The 19,004-nt window shown below is 46.7% G+C and overlaps 1 protein-coding gene across 8 annotated transcripts in view; it reads right to left on the bottom strand.

Annotated features, from left to right (window-relative positions):
• TXNDC16 (thioredoxin domain containing 16) overlaps nt 1-19,004 on the bottom strand; it is an 84,721-nt gene that overhangs the window by 7,585 nt on the left and 58,132 nt on the right. For 6 of the 8 annotated variants that reach the window (XM_043550145.1, XM_043550146.1, XM_037901304.2 and 3 more), the window contains 5 exons: nt 16,835-16,971; nt 6,669-6,753; nt 4,901-5,039; nt 4,370-4,530; nt 2,590-2,780 (listed from right to left, as the gene is read on the bottom strand). In XM_043550145.1, the coding sequence (XP_043406080.1) occupies nt 2,590-2,780; nt 4,370-4,530; nt 4,901-5,039; nt 6,669-6,753; nt 16,835-16,971 (713 nt within the window). Of the gene's footprint in view, nt 1-2,589; nt 2,781-3,622; nt 3,966-4,369; nt 4,531-4,900; nt 5,040-6,668; nt 6,754-16,834; nt 16,972-19,004 lie in introns of those variants that run through there. The other 2 variants (XM_037901309.2, XM_037901308.2) reach the window with 2 other exon arrangements.

Genomic DNA, 19,004 nt, shown 5'->3' with positions numbered 1-19,004 from the left:
GTATGCAAATAAAGCTCTTTAAAAGTTATTTTCGCTCCTCTAGAATTGCTGCACAAGGGAACCATGCTGACCTTATTTGACTAGAACCAAACTGGACCCACCCACCATGAAAAAGTATTAAGTATGTTGAAAAAGGTGGACAGTGGATGTCTTGTCTATTGTTCTGACTTTAGAAGAGAGGACTAGTGTTAAGACAAATCCTTTGTTCTAAGTACAAAGGAAATCTCCTTCCAATGCATTACTATGTCACAGCTGAACAGGGAGGAGGTGGAGATCACATCTGCCATATGAAGTAGTTGGGACAACTCTGACAATAATATTTAAAAAAAAAGATTTCAGTGGGGACTTAAGCATGTGCTTAAATGCTCTGTTGAACTGGAGCCTGAATTAAGAAACAATTCAGTGTACTGCTGAATTAGGTTTCTACAAAAGGAAAATGCCCTAACAGAAATATAGTATGCAAGGCATAAACATATGCACAAAAGCTGAAATTGGGACTTTAAGGCTGAAAAGGGCTTATGTGGGACATCACTGGGGCACTTTCCTGACTCTGCCCATGGGTGAATTCTACACAAAGGCCCCAGTCCTGCCATGAACGGGACGTGGGCACAAATGAAAAGCCCACACGATAGAGAAAATGATTCCTTCAATATAAGGTGAGCACATTCAGATCGTTTGCACAGACTCTGGGGAAACACCAGAGACTGAACGATGTTGGTGTCATTTCGGGCCTAACAAGATTGGGAGATTGGACAGAAAGGCGAGAAATTGAGCATTACTCTGCTGATAACAGGAAGTAGGAGATTGTTATCTTGTTCAAGAAAACTACTGAAAGGAAGGGAGGTAGACTGTTTCCATTAGATAAGAAAGGTTCTTACGTATATTTTTACTGGTAATTCTACAATTTGTGGGCATTAAAGCATGAGATAAATTAGTCTTGCAACTCTTTCCAAACTAAAATTCGATACAGCTGTTGAGGGCCTTTTATTACCACAAAAGCGCCACATATTACCACAGTGTGGAGCTTTGTCTCCCTCTAGTTGCCAGACCACGTAACAGGTTTATGAGGGTGCCGCTGCCTCACGGCGGACACACCGATTCTTAGCTCAGGAAGTAGAAGCCATGTTTTTAGGTCACTAGGTCCTGAGTTCAGTCTCCACCAACAACCAGTCTATTACTAGGAAGCAGTAGCAGACTCATAAACCTAATATGTGGCCCTGCCACTAGAGGGGGACAAATCGCCAAACCGTCTCCAGGGGTTTAGCGCTTCTCAAAAGGTCTCAAATTCTGAAATTTTTCGACGGAAGAAAGGGACGCGTATTTCAACAAGAACACTGGCAAAAAGCGTGTCCCCTTGTCCAAGCCGCTGTATGTGAGTCGCACTGACATTGCCAACGTCTGCTGTGTTTGGATAAGTCGGCTTTAAACAAGCACTCTAGAATCCAGTTGAACCAGCTTATCCAAATTTTAGTTTGGAAAGAGTCGTTCGGGCAGGGTGCTAGATGTTAGCACTCAGGCTCCATCTCCTGTTCGCCTGTGCCATCCCCGCTATCAATCGGCCCTACCACTACACCTGTCGCCATAGGATCCAGGTGCTATCCTGAGCTCAACAGTACTATAAAGAATATAGCTGTTGGTTTTGTAGGCATTGACTGGAAATGGTTTGGAAATTAGGATCTCTGAGGAATTATTCCAGTGGAGAAAAAGACTCCACTTACCAGAAACTACCCAGAGTACATGGGCATGTAGAGATGTCTTTAGCTGTGGAGGAAAAGAGATTTGGGGACAACAGCTGGTAGATACTATGTTAAAAAGGGATGTCCACAATCTTGTTATTGGCCACTAGGAAGCTAACCCAAAACCCACTAGAGTCTTTCCATTGACTTTAATGGGGTCTGGATCAGGCCCTAGGTTATCGCCTCAGAAAACACCTGGTCTTGCCCCAGTGTCATTAACAACACACCAGGTTTATATTTCACATTGTTCCAAAGTTGAGTGTTAGTTTAGTGATTGTGAGTCTGAAATTGTTGTAGGGACGAATTATGAAAAGCTTTTTGGCTTTTTCCACCTCAATTCCCGAGTCACACAAGCCACTGCACAGTTACTAATAACAACAATACTCCATCTTCAAAGAATTTACGGTGCGAAGCACCAGATCCCCTTCCACCGATACCGCACTTCCACCCGTACCGCACTTCCACCCATACCGCACTTTGCCAGTAAATGCACAGGAAGGCTGCATGCCTAGCACTGAAAGTTCCGAGTATGAGAATTGGGGCAGACTCAGGAGGCTTTTCATGAGCAGTCAGCATTGAGAAAGCCCAGTTCTCAGTAACAGGGGTCAAATACAGGTTTGTGGATTATTGCAGAAAACTGATGGCAGTTCAGAACAATTCCTACCCGGCTCTGGAAAATAAGCAGTCCCGCAAAGCGCCGCACCTCAGACTGCAGAATCCGAGTGGTCTTTTCTGGCTGGACTATTTGTGCTTTGGCTCAAGCACAGAATAACTGTACTTTCCCATCATTAAATAACCATGACAGACAATTGAGCACAGTGCTTAGAAACATCACACAAACATGCATACTTACTGCTGGGAATCTCGAGCCCGGCTATTAATTTCTCGAGCCAAGACAAAATGTTCGTTTCGGTGACAGATTGGTCCGAAGGAAATGCAAATACTTCCCCGCCGGAATGAAGGTTCACCCAGGCAAGAAGTGGCAGAGGAGGTGGAATGCTGAAATATGCCTTCAGGACTCCTCTGCCTACAGGAGTGGTTTTCCTGTGGAACAGATCAGATTGAACTTGTTCACGAACACTTTAGCAATGAGACAGGAACAGGATGTCCCGATTTCATAGGAACAATCCCGATATTGGAGGCTTTTTCTTATATAGGTGCCTATTACCCCCACCCCCTGTCCTGATATTTCACTCTTTCTATCTGGTCACCCTCGACAGGGATGAGCAGCAAAGGCCAGATCCTGCGAGGTGCTGAGCGCTCTGCCCTGATCCAGCAAAGCACTTAAGCCCGTGCTTAACTTCAAGCATGTGGCCAGTTGCATGGAGGTCAATAAGATTACCCATGTGCTTCTCGGTAAATGTGCTTCGGCTGGATCAGACCTAATGTATCTGTGTGAGAGCGACCATTTAATAGGGAGGAAGTGTGGCCCACTGTGTAGGGGCACGGGGCGGGGGTGACTTCACTCCTGTGAAGATGATCAGCATCAGCCTTATGAACCACTTAAGTCCTGTGATGAGCGCTGCCGAGGCATGGGGCTGGTTTTCTGCACAGCCGTGAATTTCACCCTAGAAGAGGAGGGTGCATTTTACTAGCTACAAAGCAAACAGGCGTCTCCTTCCCAGTCTAGCCATTTAAACGACACAACCTTTTCCTCTTTGAAACTAGACTTCTTCCTTCCAAAAAGGTGATTTTCGTTTTTAAATAAAGAAGAGTGGAGGACAGGGGCGGGGAGGGAGAATTTGAGAAGGCCAAAAGTTCACGGGGCGCTTATATCCCACACATTACTGGCAACCAGGTTGTTTGCTCTTAAAAAAAGAAAGAAGGTGCCTTCCCCATCAGCTAAATTACTCCCCACCCCGCAGTACAGTTCTCAGCAGGCAGAGCACTTTCTGATTAATTTATTGAGGCGCCTCGGGGAAGAGAAAAAAATTAAGAGATGGAATAATTAAAAATACATGTGGGGGAAGGGATAAAAATCTTCCCTCCTGCAACTTTGTGTTTCTTGGCTGTCATCTTTGCTCTGTTGCGCAAGTCGGTTGCTTGGGGCTGGGCGGGGCCGGTCCCTTCTTTTGCTCTAATTCTTTCGCTCCTTCTTTTGAAAACTTTCCTTTCTCTCCCACACCCAGCCCTTCATTGCATTGTTCATGAGTATTTTCACCTTAGGTACTCAGAAAGTAAAATCAATCAAATGAGCTCCTTCAGCAAGAATTAATTGACCCTGTTCTCCTATGGATGAAAAATAAATGGCATCAGTTACAAGAACAAGGCTATTGATAGTTTAGTAGTTGATAGTTTAGTAGTTTTCCTTGAACATGGATAGTCATCATTCAACTCTGACTGCACTTGGCTCTTTGGGTCACTGTTTCGCTGTTGTACATGCCTACATTATTAAAGACTTTAATCACTGCTAAATAACTCAGCATCAGCATAGGAATATGGACATAGGACTGGCATGGACCTCCTGCTTCTCCAGGCAACCTTGCCATGATTCCCAGTGAGTTCACACTGAATAACTGGTTAAAAAACCAGCTAGATGGTGTTTTCAGTAACTGCAGAACCAGCTTTAGCATCCCTCAGAATGCTGTGAGCTAGGGTCCTGGAAAGAAGCAAACATGTTTTTTCATGCTCACAGGTTCATCCAGCAAGCGAGAAATGCCTCGTGGCCTTTTCCATTCGCCAAACTCAACATTTCCATTCTCACTCTTTGATTTAGGCCTCCATCGCTGAACAAAATGAGTAAGGGTTTTTCCAGGCTCAAGTAGTGGGGGAGATTTTCCACTGTGATTTCTGGCTGCAAGAGAACAAAGTGAGATGGGTTTTAGGGTGAAAGGATCAAGGCCAGAAGAATGCAGGGGCTAATTTTACGGAGTGGTGCCATTTATATGTTGGGTGGAAGCTGCTCAGATTATGGACGTGTTTAAAACGCCTGGAACGCAGACACATGAATCCAGCGGGCTTAACAACGCATGTGGGTGTGAAACTCACCCCTCTCCAGTGGAATGGTGCAAAGCCTAGGCACCACTTAGATACAACCCCACCCTCCCAGCAATTGTTTAAACACATCTATGAACACATCGCAGATGGTCATGTAGTATCTCATGAACTCCCCGTGTAACTGAGAAAGTGCGTTTATTTTTACCGTACACAGCAATTATACTTACAAATGTTTCCAGTAATTGGGACCTGATTGTCTGAACTATGTCTGGTGCACTCTGTTTGGATAGCGGGATGCTATCTAGTCTGTGATCTTCATGCCTAGCTAGAAGCAGCGCTGGAAGAGGAACAGCGTATTTACGGGCCCTACAGGAAAATGGTTTATTACAACAATTGAATACAACATCTTACGCACAACGCATTGTTTATGTCCTTAGGGGCTGGAGTAAGTACACTGTGGGGAAAGGCAGGGGAGGGAGAGAGACTTGAAGTCATCAGGGTCTCAATCCTGTAAGGTCCTGAGCACTCTAGGATCCAGCAAAGCGTTTGAACTCTGTGCTTGACTGATAGACCTTTAAGGTCAGAAAGGACCACCGTGATCCTCCAGTCTGGCCCTGACTTCAGTGGGGTTCCTCACAAGCTTCAAGTCAGGCATGTGCTTACATGGTCTGCTGGATTGAGCATGGAGAACCCGATTTGTAGAGGTACTTAGGCACCAGAAGATGCAGATAGGTCCCTAGGCTGCAAACACCGATGTCAATGGGAGTCTGGCACCTCGGTGAATTGAGAATCCTACTACGTGTCGATCTGCTTCTTCAGACAACCAAACACCCTTAAAAATCTGGCCCCGGCTGCTTGGCCCCTTGCAGGAGCGAGCTCAAAGGCCCTGATTCGCTTTAATGTTGAGCATGTGATGAGGTGGTCGGCTGAATTATGGCCTAAATGGGGGTCTATGTTCACCGGCCCCAGTGGGAAAACTGTAGATGCCCAGCACAGAGGAAGCACCTAGCGCCGTGTGTCTGAACGCTGAAATGGCCAGCAGCTGCTCGCTGCAATATAGCAGAGTCAACAAGGACTTGGGCAAAGTTTTGCATTGGCTTTAAAACTCTAGAAAAGGGCTTCCCTTCTATTGGTTCCCAGCCACATGGCTTTAGAGCACAAAGAAACTCTTGGGGCCCAGGGTATAAACTGAGATTGATGCCCTTTTGAAGGCTGAAGGAATGGGGTCTGGAGAGACAGCCACGGACTTCAATGGGATTTGGATCAGGCCCACTCTGCACAGGAAGCCGAGGAGAAATAAGCAGCTAAAAGTAACCAACAAAGGGGGAAAAAACGGAGGGGGAGACTTTTTCTTTTGCTTCTTTCTGATGGGTGAAGGAGGGATGAACATTTTCTCCACACCCCCACACTGCTCTGCAAAAGGGGAGGTTCTGCCTTTTTTTTTTTTTTTTTTTTTTTACATTATAAGTTTGATCTTGCCTATCCCGGCCAATGCTGTGGGTAGAGAACTAGCAAGGTTGTGAGATGACAAGAAAGTGAAAACTTAGCAACTGAGACTGGGGAAAAGATTCCTTCAACAGAGACATAAAGTGACTTATCCAAGCTTATCCAGGAGGTCAGTGGCAGAGCCAGGAGAGAATCCAGTTCTCCTGCATTCCTGCCCAGGGTCCTCTCATAGTTAGCTAACATAAGAACGGCCATATTGGGTCAGACCAAAGGTCCATCTAGCCAAGCATCCAGTCTTCCGACAGTGGCCAGTGCCAGGTGCCCCAGAGGGAATGAACAGAACAGGTAATCAAGTGATCCATGCCCTGTCGCCCATCTCTGTTTACAGAGCAGTGCTTATGGCCCTCTCTACACTATGGATTGTAGCTGTATTTGAACAGTTATGATAATGCCCGGACAGTTGGAACATTGTCCTTAAAATACAACGGAATTCACTCAGGTGCAGATCAGTTCATATTCTTGCCAAAAAGGAAAAAAACAAACACTTACAGAATCAATGCATCATCTTCAGCGTACAGTCCTATTGTTACATATCCCCGGAGCATGTTTCCTGCTTCGACAAAAGCTTCCCTCGCTGTAAAAATACATAAATAAGTAAATAAACATCCCAAAGAAAAGTGCATTTTTTCCCTTTGCAAATCCGAGAGGGCAACTGAGTGCTGGAACAGGTTTCCAAGGGAGGTGGTGGAATCCCTGTCTTTGGCGGTTGTTAAGAACAGGTTGGATAAACACCTGCCAGGGATGGTCTAGGTTTACTTGGTGTTGTCTCTGACCTCTTGAGTTCCCTTCCAGCCCTGCATTTCTACGATCAGACACTGTTGGCAGCAATAGCAAAGTCTGGGGCAAGGGCTGTTTTTTTGTTCTGTGTTTGTACAGCGCCTAGCACCGTGAGGTCCTGCTCTCTGACTGTGACTCCTAGGCACTACGATGATACAAACAATGACCAATAATATATAGTATCTACATCCTGATGGAAGGCCAATACAAGCACACTGTCTTACTGATTTTACGCGTACACACCTTTAAATCCAGCAAACTAATTCCTTCAAACTTGGCTTGACTTTTAAAACTTGGCGAGACCCTTCTGAATTAATTATTAATTATTATTATTTATGTGGACTTCCATAGCACCAAAGAGCCCCAGTCATGGACCAAGACCGCACTGTGCTAGGCGCTGTACAAACACTGATCAGAAAGATGGTCTCTGCCCCAAAACGTTTAAAATCTCAGGCACAGGTCACCGTCTAATCAAAAGAGGGGCGGTGTTGCAATTTCTATCTTGACATTGCCCTAAACTGTAGCTGCTGCAAAGATGTTCTAGGCCATTAACACAGAACTCAGGAGGCCTCCGTTCAGGGCGGCTGCTTATCTAATTAGAACATGCAAGTTACACTTGGGGGCGAACCTCGTAAACTACTGGTCTAGCAGCTACAGATCCAAGTCCTTAAGGCTCTATTGCTCAACCCAGCACAGTCTGGAATCTCTGCAGACTGAGTAGCTCCCATTTTTCTATCTCCCCCGCCCACACACTTAAAAAACCCTCCAAGCATGACAGCTAAATGCAAAAATCCAGCATTCTTTCTTGATTAAAGGAGAGAATTCCTACACTTAGGAGAAGCCAGGAATTTCCAAAACTTAAGGCTGCAACTTTAACCCAGCCAAGTCACACATATGTAGCTTTTTATAATCCTTGTTAAATGTTAAGACTCAAAATATTGGTTTTCGGTTTGAATGTATACCACAAAAGCAGCATAGCCACATTTAAGCATTCAAAAACCGTGAGTCAGGCCCTGATAAACCATGGGATTGGGTTAAAAAGAATACATGTGGGGTTCTCTTTCTTTGCCTTCTGTTTATGAGCTTTTAGGGAACACTCAGGTCACATTTTCATGCTCTTCTCTTCAATCACAAGAGCTAGAAATGCTCTTATTTTTCTTTAAAGGAAAGCTGAGATGCTCACATAAATCACATGACTCCAGGAGTTGGGGCTTAAAGTAAAGCCACCAGATACCACAAGCCTCATGATAAAATTGTGAGACCTGGTTGTGCTGTAATATAGATAGCATGCACAACATGGATGAATGAAAGTGATAGGTGCTACCTTCGATTTTTGGAATTTTCTCATCTTTGGCTGCTTGATCGAACAACTTTACCAAAGCACTGGTGGTGGGGCAAAACCAAAATAAGCCCCAAAGGAAGAGCTGCTTAAAAAGAGGAGGGCAAAAAAAATCAGCAGCAAACGGAGCTGAACTGCCCCCTCCCTTTTTTTTTTTTTTTTTGTCAAATAATATAAACGAAATACAGGGACTAGGTGGGTGAGGTGATATCCTTCATCCACCTTGTCTCTCTAATATCCTGGGACCACGGCTACCACAACAGTGCATAAACCAACAGAGACATGTTAGTGGGATGGATGTGTAAGGAAGATTTTCTAGGAAGTGTCCAGGCAGACATAAGACATTGTGACAGGGTTGGGCCAGATGGCTACAGGAGAGTGATAGAAGGCAGATATATTAGCCCCAGGTTAAGTAGGTCCCTTTTCCCTGGGTAAGGTAACAGGGAAGGTTCCAGAACAATCAGGAACCTTCTGGAAACAATTAAGACAGACAGGCTGATTAGAACGCCCACAGCCAATCAAGAAAGTGCTAGAATCAATTAAGGCAGGCTAATCAGGGCACCTGGGTTTAAAAAGGAGCTCACTTCAGTTTGTGGTGTGCGTGTGAGGAGCTGGGAGCAAGAGGTGCTAGGAGCTGAGAGTGAGAACGCGGACTGCTGGAGGACTGAGGTGTACGAGCATTATCAGACACCAGGAGGAAGGTCCTATGGTGAGGATAAAGAAGGTGTTGGGAGGAGGCCATGGGGAAGTAGCCCAGAGAGTTGTAGCTGTCGTACAGCTGTTCCAGGAGGCACTCTAGACAGCTGCATTCCACAGGGCTCTGGGCTGGAACCCGGAGTAGAGGCGGGCCTGGGTTCCCCCCAAACCTCCCAACTCCTGGTCAGACACAGGAGGAGTCGACCTGGACTGTGGGTTCATGAAAACAGCCAAACTGAGGGCTGCCATGAATCTCTGAGGCGAGTAAATCCTACCAAGGTAGAAGAGGAACTTTGTCACAACATATAGTCCAATTCAGGAAAGTACCTCGGCAGGTGCTTAAATCTAACCCTATTCAGGACAGCATTTAAGCAGGTTCTTGGGACTTGAGCATGTGCTTAAGTGCTGTCCTACATCGGCAGGGGCAACGAGGATGCTTTCTTGAATTGGGACTGCGCTCAGCTGAACCAGATTTCGATGAATTCCTCAGGTTGCTTGTGGCCTGGATCGTCCCCCTCTTTCGTGTGCCTCTGTTGAGCCTCAGCCTTTTGGGGGCTGTCTGAGGCGAAGCCAGAGCTGTCTGCCCATCCCACTGCTGGAGTTCCCTTTTGAAGTGATCACTGTGGCGACCGCTGAGTTTTCTGTAGGAACCAGAAGCCTTGAAATTAATGTGGCTCCTCCATGAGATAATGAACCCTACCCAAAAAATCATGGTCTAGATTCAGCAAACGTTAAACTGGGCTTTGCTTTAATTCCCCCAGAATCTGATCAACTCTTCACACCTACGGCCCTTGATAATGCTTTGATGCTTGCCTAAAATAAAAGTACATTGGAACAACAGGGAGAGTACCGGTAACTGCCAAGGGAGAGAGCTCTGTGTCCTATACAAAGTTTCACTGGAAAAAGAAACCTTGAGCATGATCCAGTAGTGAAAGTTCCCAAATATCAGCTGTGTCTTATGAAATCATACTCTATCCAGCAGTAACTCAGAACGCAGTATGTCTAGCCTCTCGATGAGGGTTGCAGTGACCTCTAGACATCAGTCAGCTGTTTGTAAATTCAAAATACTGTCGTGACTCTTCACTACAGCAATGGAAAAGTTCCACGACAAACCCCTGTAGGTTTTACGGGTGCTATATTTGTAAGTCTCCTGAAAGATCATAAACGGGAGGTGAATGTATTGTAAGCGAGACATGGCACAATAAACTGCACTGGCACCAATTACGCCCCATTGCAGATTGGTGATTGTTATTCGCTGTTGGCTCAAATATCAAACATAGTTTAAAACATTATCCTGAGAAACAAAGATGAGTTGTAGCTGTAACTAGTGTTTTGTTCTATACCCCCCTTCATGGCTCTGTGCCAATCAGGACGCGTGCCAGGCTCCTTTTTCAAATCTGTGCAACCCTCAGATTTTGTCTGTAACTCTCCTTACTGGTTTTGCGATTCACGAGGTTTCAGCTTAAACAAACATTTTACCACTGCCCTCCAACGCCTACTCTGTGATCACGCAATGCGGTTAAAACACGGCATCAGACGCAGCAGTCATTTCCAAGGCGACGGGTGATATCCAAAGCAACGGATAACTCCACATTATTTGTATTACAGTAACACCTAGAGGTTCCAGCCAAGATCAGGGCTGCAGGGTTGCAACTACAGTTCATAGGACCTCACCCAGAAATCCCCTCTATGCCTATGGCTGCAGCCCAGAATCAATGGGACAGGAACCATCATTGTGTTCTGCGTTTGGTCTGTGCCCTACTGCAATGAGGTCGTGGCCTTTGTCTGGGGCTCCTGGGCTCTCCCACAATACCCATAAATAATAACAACTGTGGTAGTAGAATTACGGAGATTGGGGCTCCATGCTGTGCAAAGACATAGCAAGAGAGCTCCTGCCCCAAAGAGCCTACAGTCACTAAACTGACAAGACAGACCAAGGCTGCGACAAGAGAAGTATCATTTAATTCAGCAAAGCACTGACTTTTTAATAAAAACCCTAGTCCTCAGGGGTGCAGAGAAAAGCTGGAAAAGGTGACACCCCCCCTCCAAGCCCAAACACCAGACAGGAAATCAACAGAACTCAACATGTATTGAGTTTTTTAAAAAGCTCTTGGGTTTTTTTAAGCCAACCTTGTGATTTTGGGGACCTGACTGATGTTTTTTGAACTCCAGGGCCTGACAACACTAAGCCGGACTCCAGCGATGGCATTTGTGCAAGCCAGGACTCCAGTGTCTGCAGACCCCTTTCGACATGTCTACACTGCAATAAAACACCCACGACTGACCTGTGTCAGATGACTCAGGCTTATGGGGCTCGGGCTGCAGCGCTCTAAAATTGCAGTTTAGACGTCCAGACTTTGACTGGAGCCTGAGCTCTGACACCCTGCAAGGGGGGAGGTTCCCAGAGCTCCGGCTCCAGCCCAAGCCCGAACGTCTACACTGTAATGTTATAGCCCCGCAGTCTGAGCCCCGTGAGCCTCAGTCAGCTGACACGAGCCAGCCACAGTGTTTTATTGCAGTGTAGATACACCCCATAAGCACACATGTTGAGGTGCATTCTCAGCCTCTATTCTAGCTCCCTTCAGATTTCAGTCCTTACAAGTGGCCTGATCTTAAGCCCAATGAAGTCAATGGAAAGACCCCCATTAACTGGCCTCAGATTCAATGCTGCATGCAGGCCGATAAGCCCTTCATCCCCTTCCCATAGGCCCACTGAAAACCCTGCAGTCAGGCAGTGTTTTAACTAGCCGTCAATGAGCCAGGAACTTTGTCAAACACTGCTAGGAGTCTTATAGGTGCTTCCTAATTACACAATGAAGCCAGTATTTAAGAGAGCATTTTATTTCCAGTATCTTTAAAGAATCAACCAACTTTTGGTACCAAACCAAGTTAATCTTCTATGTGATTGCCTCCAATTTTTCCAGGAAATTTCTCTGTCCCTGTTCTTTAGAGATGTCCCGATGGGCTTGTCTGCATGGGGAAATTTGCCAAAATAGTTATACTGGAATAATTATTCTGGAATAAGACCATTCACACAGGAATTTAGAGCAAAATAACTACAAATATTTTGGTACATTTCCCCCTGTAGACAAGCCCTTAGGAAAACACTTATTTGGTTGCTTGAATGGTAATCTAATAATACAATTTCATTGAAAGTGCATTGATTGTTCTTTTGTTTATAGCTGGACAGCCTGTTAGTCTAACTTCAGGTCCTGGAAAAGCCAAGCATATGACATCATACGCTGTTCTGGAGTAAAAGTGTCATGAGAAAAACGTCCTCCTTCTGGTAAGCAAAGAGACGAGCTTTCCCCCGAGTCAGGAGACCTGGGATCTGTCCCCTGCTCTGTTTCTGACTTGCTCCGCAATGTCAGGCCCATCCCACATTTTTTGGAGGCAGCCATTCATTTTGAAGGCCTCGATTTGTGGGCCCCGCCCCGATGCTCTCAAAGCTAGAAGCGGCTTTTGGAAAGCTGGGCCTGGTGCTCCGTTTTTAACATGGAAATGGCAGCGCCCACCGCCATTATAAAAAATGCTTTAGGTTCTACTGATGAAAATGATCCAGAACCCCTGGGAGTCAATAGGTGCCTTTCCATTAACTTTAGTGGGCTTTGGATAATACCATTATTATTTACCCTACTGTTTGAAGATTGTAATGTGCCTCAACTATTGCCGATCAGTCCTATGCCTTTAATTCCGTTACACTCACGTTGTGCCCTCGACACATTTTCACCCCCTTCTGTCAGAGCGTGGCTTGTGCGGGTGCGTAACTGAAGCCAGCTGGAGGTGCAGTACAGAAACCAGGGCTATGGAGCAAGATATAACCAATCTGCCTCCCAGATTCCCTCCCCAGCCGCAAAGCTTCCCTCTTTCTGCTTTCCAACCACGGGCAGAGGCTCGCAGGTTTCCAAGCTGGGTGAAGGTAACTGACAGGATGTGATGTTCAGCTTGGCTTTGACTGGGGCATGGCGAGCCCGGCTATTTCTTGAGCTGTTTTTGAGGGGAACTATGTCTGCCCATCTCCCCTCTCCGGGTTGATTTATAGTCATTTTACTCTCTCACATTAAAGTCAGGGCTGGTTCCATTTAGAAACACCATGGACCAGATGGCCTCCTCTCCATCAGCAGACGGAGAGGATGGAAACCCAATGGATCCTGCCGTGGGGCTTGGGAAGGTGCGGGAGGAGGGTACCACTTGTGCCAGCAGACCCATCCTTTCTTCAGACTTCCTGGAAGCCCCTCTGCAGAGATCAGGTTATGGAGGAGGGGAAGGGGTAGAATGGGGTTCATGGGAACCAAGTGAGAAAACGGAAGCAGAACTCAACCTGTGGAAACGTGAGCGCCGAGTATTATTTCCCATTGGTCGGGAGAGAGGATCACATGTTTAAAGGCAGATGCTGGAGGTCCGTGCAAAAGAATGCATGTGCAATTGTGCACCCACCGCCTGCACATACAAATCGGGTGACTGGGGTGCCAATGGCTTGTAAGATGCCTAACTAGCCAGTGGATCCAACTCATTTGCGTGTGCAGTCATAGCAATCGGATTCACTACCCCTCCTCTTGACCCTGAGCCCTCAGCATATACAATTATTAAGAGTAACCACCGACATCTCACCGAAGATTTTCAGTGGGTCCAAGCACTAACCACTTCCAAGCCTGCTTAGCTTGTAAAGTAAGATGACCACCCGGAATTTTCAGTTGTCCTATCTATTTAGCTTAAGGTTTAATACCACTGTCCATAAGTACAGTGTCTGGACACCTTCCATGTAAAGTTAATAGCAACAGTGAAGTCCCTGTGGATTTCACAGAGCCCTTGGCACGTCCCCCTTCATGGGGTAGAAGCTCTGCTTGGGGTAGGTTTTGGTTTTGATTTTTTAAAAATTTATTAACGTACTTTTGGTTTCATTTGCTCCAGGAGTTGGGCGGATTGTGGGTTGGTTGAGATTTGCTGGGCAGAAGCGGGGAATGGCATTCTCACAGTTGGAAGGCCTTTTTGGAGAGGAAGGGTGTGTAGTGTTTCCTTGAGATCATCAGTCTTTGGATTGGCCGGACCTTGATTTTCCCTGGAAATTTGTTCCATAGCTAGATCCCCTCAACGGAGAATGCTTTGTCCTTGGCTCTCACGCACATTGTCATGATATTTGTGATCTGCATTGTCCCAGAGGAACTCTTCAATCTAGCTGGGGCTTTACCCATTAATTGAGCTGAAGATTAGGACAAGGCTTTAAACTGGCACCAAAAGCTGACCGGGAGCTGGTGGTGGGACAGGAAGATGGGCCTGATATGCACTTGTATGCTCACTTCTTTCTACTAGCCCTACAGCTGCAGGTTACTGCATCTCTCATAACTTATTCATTCCACGAGGCATGGACCCAACTGCAGCCACATAATGAGAGATTGTTCTGCCATGAGCATTAATGGTTTACCACTTGTTGCAGGGCTTGGAAAGATAAGGAGGGTGGTTGTTTGTAAAGCTGAGCATGATGCAGAGTTCACACCAAAACTTGACACACACAATCTACAGTTGTGGTTTGATCTCCAAGGCTCCTTCTTACTTATCACCCAATCAAACCCACCTTCCTTGTCTCACGTACCTAGTTGGTGTATCGTAGCTCAGTATGACATTTGGAAGGGAAGGAAAATAATCTAGGTGGTTACTTGTGGCCACAGTAACTGAGCACTCTGTTATTTTTAAACCACCAGTACTTGAATTCACAAGGAAACCATGCATTCTCCTCTCAGGACAGTGGACTGACAAAGGGCAGAGTTAAAAAAACCACAAACCCCTAAGGCTGATCGTGAATTATCCACATGCAAATAACAACAAGAATCCAAGCAACACTGTGTTAACAGTGCAAACATCTCTCTCACCCTCGGGTAACTCAGACCCACCAAGAGATTATCTGGAGACTCCCCCACGACACAGACAAACCCTTTGTGTGACTGGGTACTTGGGTTCTTCTGTTGCTCCATGCCCTGCTGGCAGTGGTTGGAACCCTGCAGACTCAATGTAGCTGGTTAACAAAAGAGCTGTGCATGGTTAGCCTGGTAAAACGAAGGCTGCAAGGGGATTTGATTGCTCTCTATAAACACATCAGCAGGAGGAACCCCAGGGAGGGAGAGGAGCTAGTTAAGCTAATGCATAAGGGGTCACAAGAACAAAGAGGTATAGACTGTCCGTGAGTAAATTTAGGCTGGAAATCAGAAGGGTTAGAACCGACAGAGGAGGGAGGTTCTGGAGTGGCCTCCCAACAGGAGTAGTGGGAGCAAACAAACAATCTAACAGGTTTCAAGGCAGAACTTGATACATTTATTAATGAGATTATTTGCTGGGGCTGCCTGTGACAGCTGGGGCCTGGACCCAATGAGTCAGGACATCCCTTCCAATCCCATGTAACGCCACCCTGCATACAAAGAGAGATCCTCCAGGTAATAATAATAAAACACCTAGCTTTTACATCACGCTTCTCATCAGTAGAACTAAAAGCACTTCACAAAGGAGGACTGCATCATTAGATAGATGGGGAAATGTAGATACAGAGAGGGGAAGTGACTTGCCCAGGCTCACCCAGTAGGCCAGTGGCTAAGCTAGGAATTGAACCCAGATCTTTTGAGTCCCAGGCCCGTGCTATAGCCACTAGCCTACACAGTGCTAAAGAGAGTGTGAAAGCCTGAAAGAGTGTGCCAGGTACCAAGTCAAAGGCCCCACAGAAGAAGCCCTAGGGTAGCCAAGCTAGGAGAGGAGGCATGGGCTGGAATACAGGGGGTATTATAGTAAATGACTTTCAATCAAGCCAACCCCCAAGAAACAAGCGTGGTTTAACCCTATTCAGCACATACAGCCTTTATGCTGACGCAGGCTGGAAAAAACCATTAAGCAGGAGAATATTCAATCCCAGAAGGTGCATGTCTTGGGGATATTAAGAGCTGTGGGACACATGGGCTGATAAGGAAAGTGCCATCTCCATTTTACCTACAATACCCTCACTGCGGTGCTACCTTGGCTACTCCTTTCTGGCTGGATATCCTGTCTCGCAGAGTTCTGCTACGTGAGGAGTACATGCGGTCCACTGCATGCACATCTTCCACCTCCGCAGCCATGCTCTCTCTCTCTGGAGGGCCGTAATTTAGTTCAATATCTTTGCTCTGAGAGAGGAAATGAGTTATTGCCTGCGTGTGGAAATCGCTTCCTTTGGAGGACATTCAACAGACCATCATTAACAGGTTCGCTCCAGAACCTACAGGAAAAAGATCACTAGAAAACTTCTAAAGGGAGGGCCCCGATCCTGCAGAGGGGAGCCATGTGAATGGACCTGTGTCTCAGCGTGGAGAGCCACTGAAGTCAATGCCAGGGCACAAGAGTCATCCGACACGTACCTGCTTGCAGAACTGGGGTGTAGGGCATCGTTCTCTGGAACAGCCTTTGTTGGGACTGGAGACCAACTGAAGGAGCACACCAACAGAGAGCTAGACTGGTCCAGTAGACAAAGCACTAAACTAGGACTCAGGATATCTGGAGTCTGTTCTCAGCTTCTTGGATGAGTCACTTTCACCTCTGTTTGTTCTCTCACCCTTTATGCACCTTGTCTATTTAAACTGTAAGCTCTCCAGGGCAGGGACTGTCTCCCACTAGTTGTACGAGCAATAGTACAGTGGGTCTGTGCTCTCATTCAGACACTACCGTACTGCAAATAATCAGTGTGAACACATATGCCCAGTTACATCATTTAGCAAACAAGGAACCAATGAGTTCCTCTCAAATGGCAGAAATCCTCATCTTTAGGTACCAGATAGGAGCTCCTAATCCTGCTAACCTTGTATTCTCTCTCTCAAAGTGCCATGTTTACCTTCTTTCATGCTAGGGCGAAATATTCCCAGAACTGATGTGCTGTGGTATGATGACGAGTCGGCATAAACTTCCCCACTTAAATAGTCGTCCACTTCTTCAATCGTGGTCAGCTTCACAGGGCAGGAAATGCTGCTTCTAGAGAAATGAATGAAAGCCAGGGGGGATTGCTTTGTTCAACATGATTTAAAAAAAAACAAAAAACATGCAGCTTTGTTAAAGAAGCAAAAACCACAACAGAGAGAGAGCAACGGAAGACAGAGGCACCAGGGAAAATCCAAACTGGCTTCTGGGAAGGGACAGCTGATCTGTATCATGACTACTCATGTCATGGGTTTGCTCTCTTATCCCCTTCCCAGAGGGAGAAGCATGTGGAGTGGAGCATCTTGTTTCGGTAGGGTGGATTTTTGTTCGTTAAACATACCTGTTGCTCTGTTTTATATTAGAGACGGCAAGGTCAAGAAATGCACCTTGCACTTGGAGCAGAAAGTGGGGAGGCTTGTGATGGTCCTTAGCTCCTATGGGAGTTCATTCCACAGGCTCGGACCCGCCCCAGAGAAAGTTCTGTCTCCTGCACAGATGAGCTTGACTTTGATTGCTGAGAGCACCATTGGGCCATAAGACCATGGTTGGCAATTCTGCTCTTCATCCCAGAGCTTTAAACAGTCTTTTAGGTAACCTGGGCCCAGGCCATGAAGCGCTTTAAAGATAAAGACTGAAACCATGAACTGGATTTGAAATTCTGCAGGAGGCTAGCATAGAGAGCAGAGAACAGGTCTGATGGGCTCACGGCAGCCTGTGTTGCTGAGAAGATGCGCTGCAGTGTTTTGTACTAACTGGAGTTTCCTAAGAGCTGAAGGTTTTATGCCCAGGTACAGCACACTGCTGTAGTCCAGCCAAGAGGTGATGAAGGCACGAATAAGGGAGGCCAGGTCTTCATCCACCAGGATGGGATGGAGTCTCCAAGCCAACCGGAGATGGTAGGAAGGGTTACTCACAGCCATCGTGGTGTCAGAGCTCAGAGTCAGCGAGGAATCCAAGAGTACGCCTAGACTACGGACTGATTGACCAATTGTGGGTGTGAACCTTCAAATCAAAGCAGACAGCATCATGGCTGAAAACGCCCCAAAATAATTTCCTCTGCCCACCGGGTTTGATCCTGGGCGGTATCTGGCTAGGATTGAAATATCCAGTTTGGGATTCTTTAATGCTGGGCGGACTCTTGTGTTTGGAGGAGGAAGGATAAATTCCTGCTCTGAATGAGGTGTCAGCTATTTCAGGAGTGGCACCAGTTGTTCATGGCTCTGTTCCACAAGCCAGGAAGGGCCTGGGTCAGATTCATACTGCATCATCTGTTCTGAGAGTTAGGATCCTGGAAGCTTCCAATCTGCACCGGGGACTTCATCCAGTGCCCACTGAAGTCCATGGAGCTGCTCCCTGATTAAAGTAACAGGTGAAAACCTGGCCCCAGTGAAGACAATGGGATTCCTGCAACATGGCTCTATGCCAGTCCTCCTGGTCTGCTCTAGGAGCAGGAGGGGTATTCTGGGGGCAGGGCTGGATAATGCTGCACACCAGTGATCCTTACAGCACAGTAGGCCCTGAGCCTGCAAAACTTAGAGCAGCCCACAGGCATGTGCACGTGTGTGTGTGTAAACACTGGGTGACCTACAGGCTCCATGAAAATCAGTGGGAGTTTGCCACTGACATCAATGGAGAGAGGAGTTCACCCAAAGTGCCCTCCTGGATCACGGCCCAGGTAACTAACAGCAGAAGATTGTGGTTTGTTGTCACATCCGGGTCGTGAGGAATCAGAACTAGTGGTCAGACCCGGAGTCCACAGTCACGAGACTGGAGTCAAGAATCAGCTGGGTCGGGATACCAGGGGGTCAGAGGCAGGAGAGAAAATGGAGAGCAGAACCACAAGTCAGACGCCAGGAGTCAAGCCAGGTTGGGATGTCAGGAAGCCACTCCAGGGAAAGAGGAGTAGGAGCACAAGGCACACAGTTCACAGCAGGGTGGATCCCAGTTGGTCAGATAGCCTCCTGTTCCTGCTGCTGGGTTAAGTAGGGACAGCGGGCCAATCCGCTGTTCTGGGACTGCGCCAATAGGACCTCAGGGGTGGAGTCTCACACTGGGGCTGGGCTTTGTCGGTCCTGGGTAAGGAGCTG

Source organism: Chelonia mydas, chromosome 6 (assembly GCF_015237465.2).
Source record: "Chelonia mydas isolate rCheMyd1 chromosome 6, rCheMyd1.pri.v2, whole genome shotgun sequence".
In the NCBI taxonomy this organism is placed as follows: Eukaryota; Metazoa; Chordata; order Testudines; family Cheloniidae; genus Chelonia; species Chelonia mydas.
Note: the sequence above shows the minus strand (reverse complement) of the source record. Positions and strands in the feature narration are given on the sequence as shown.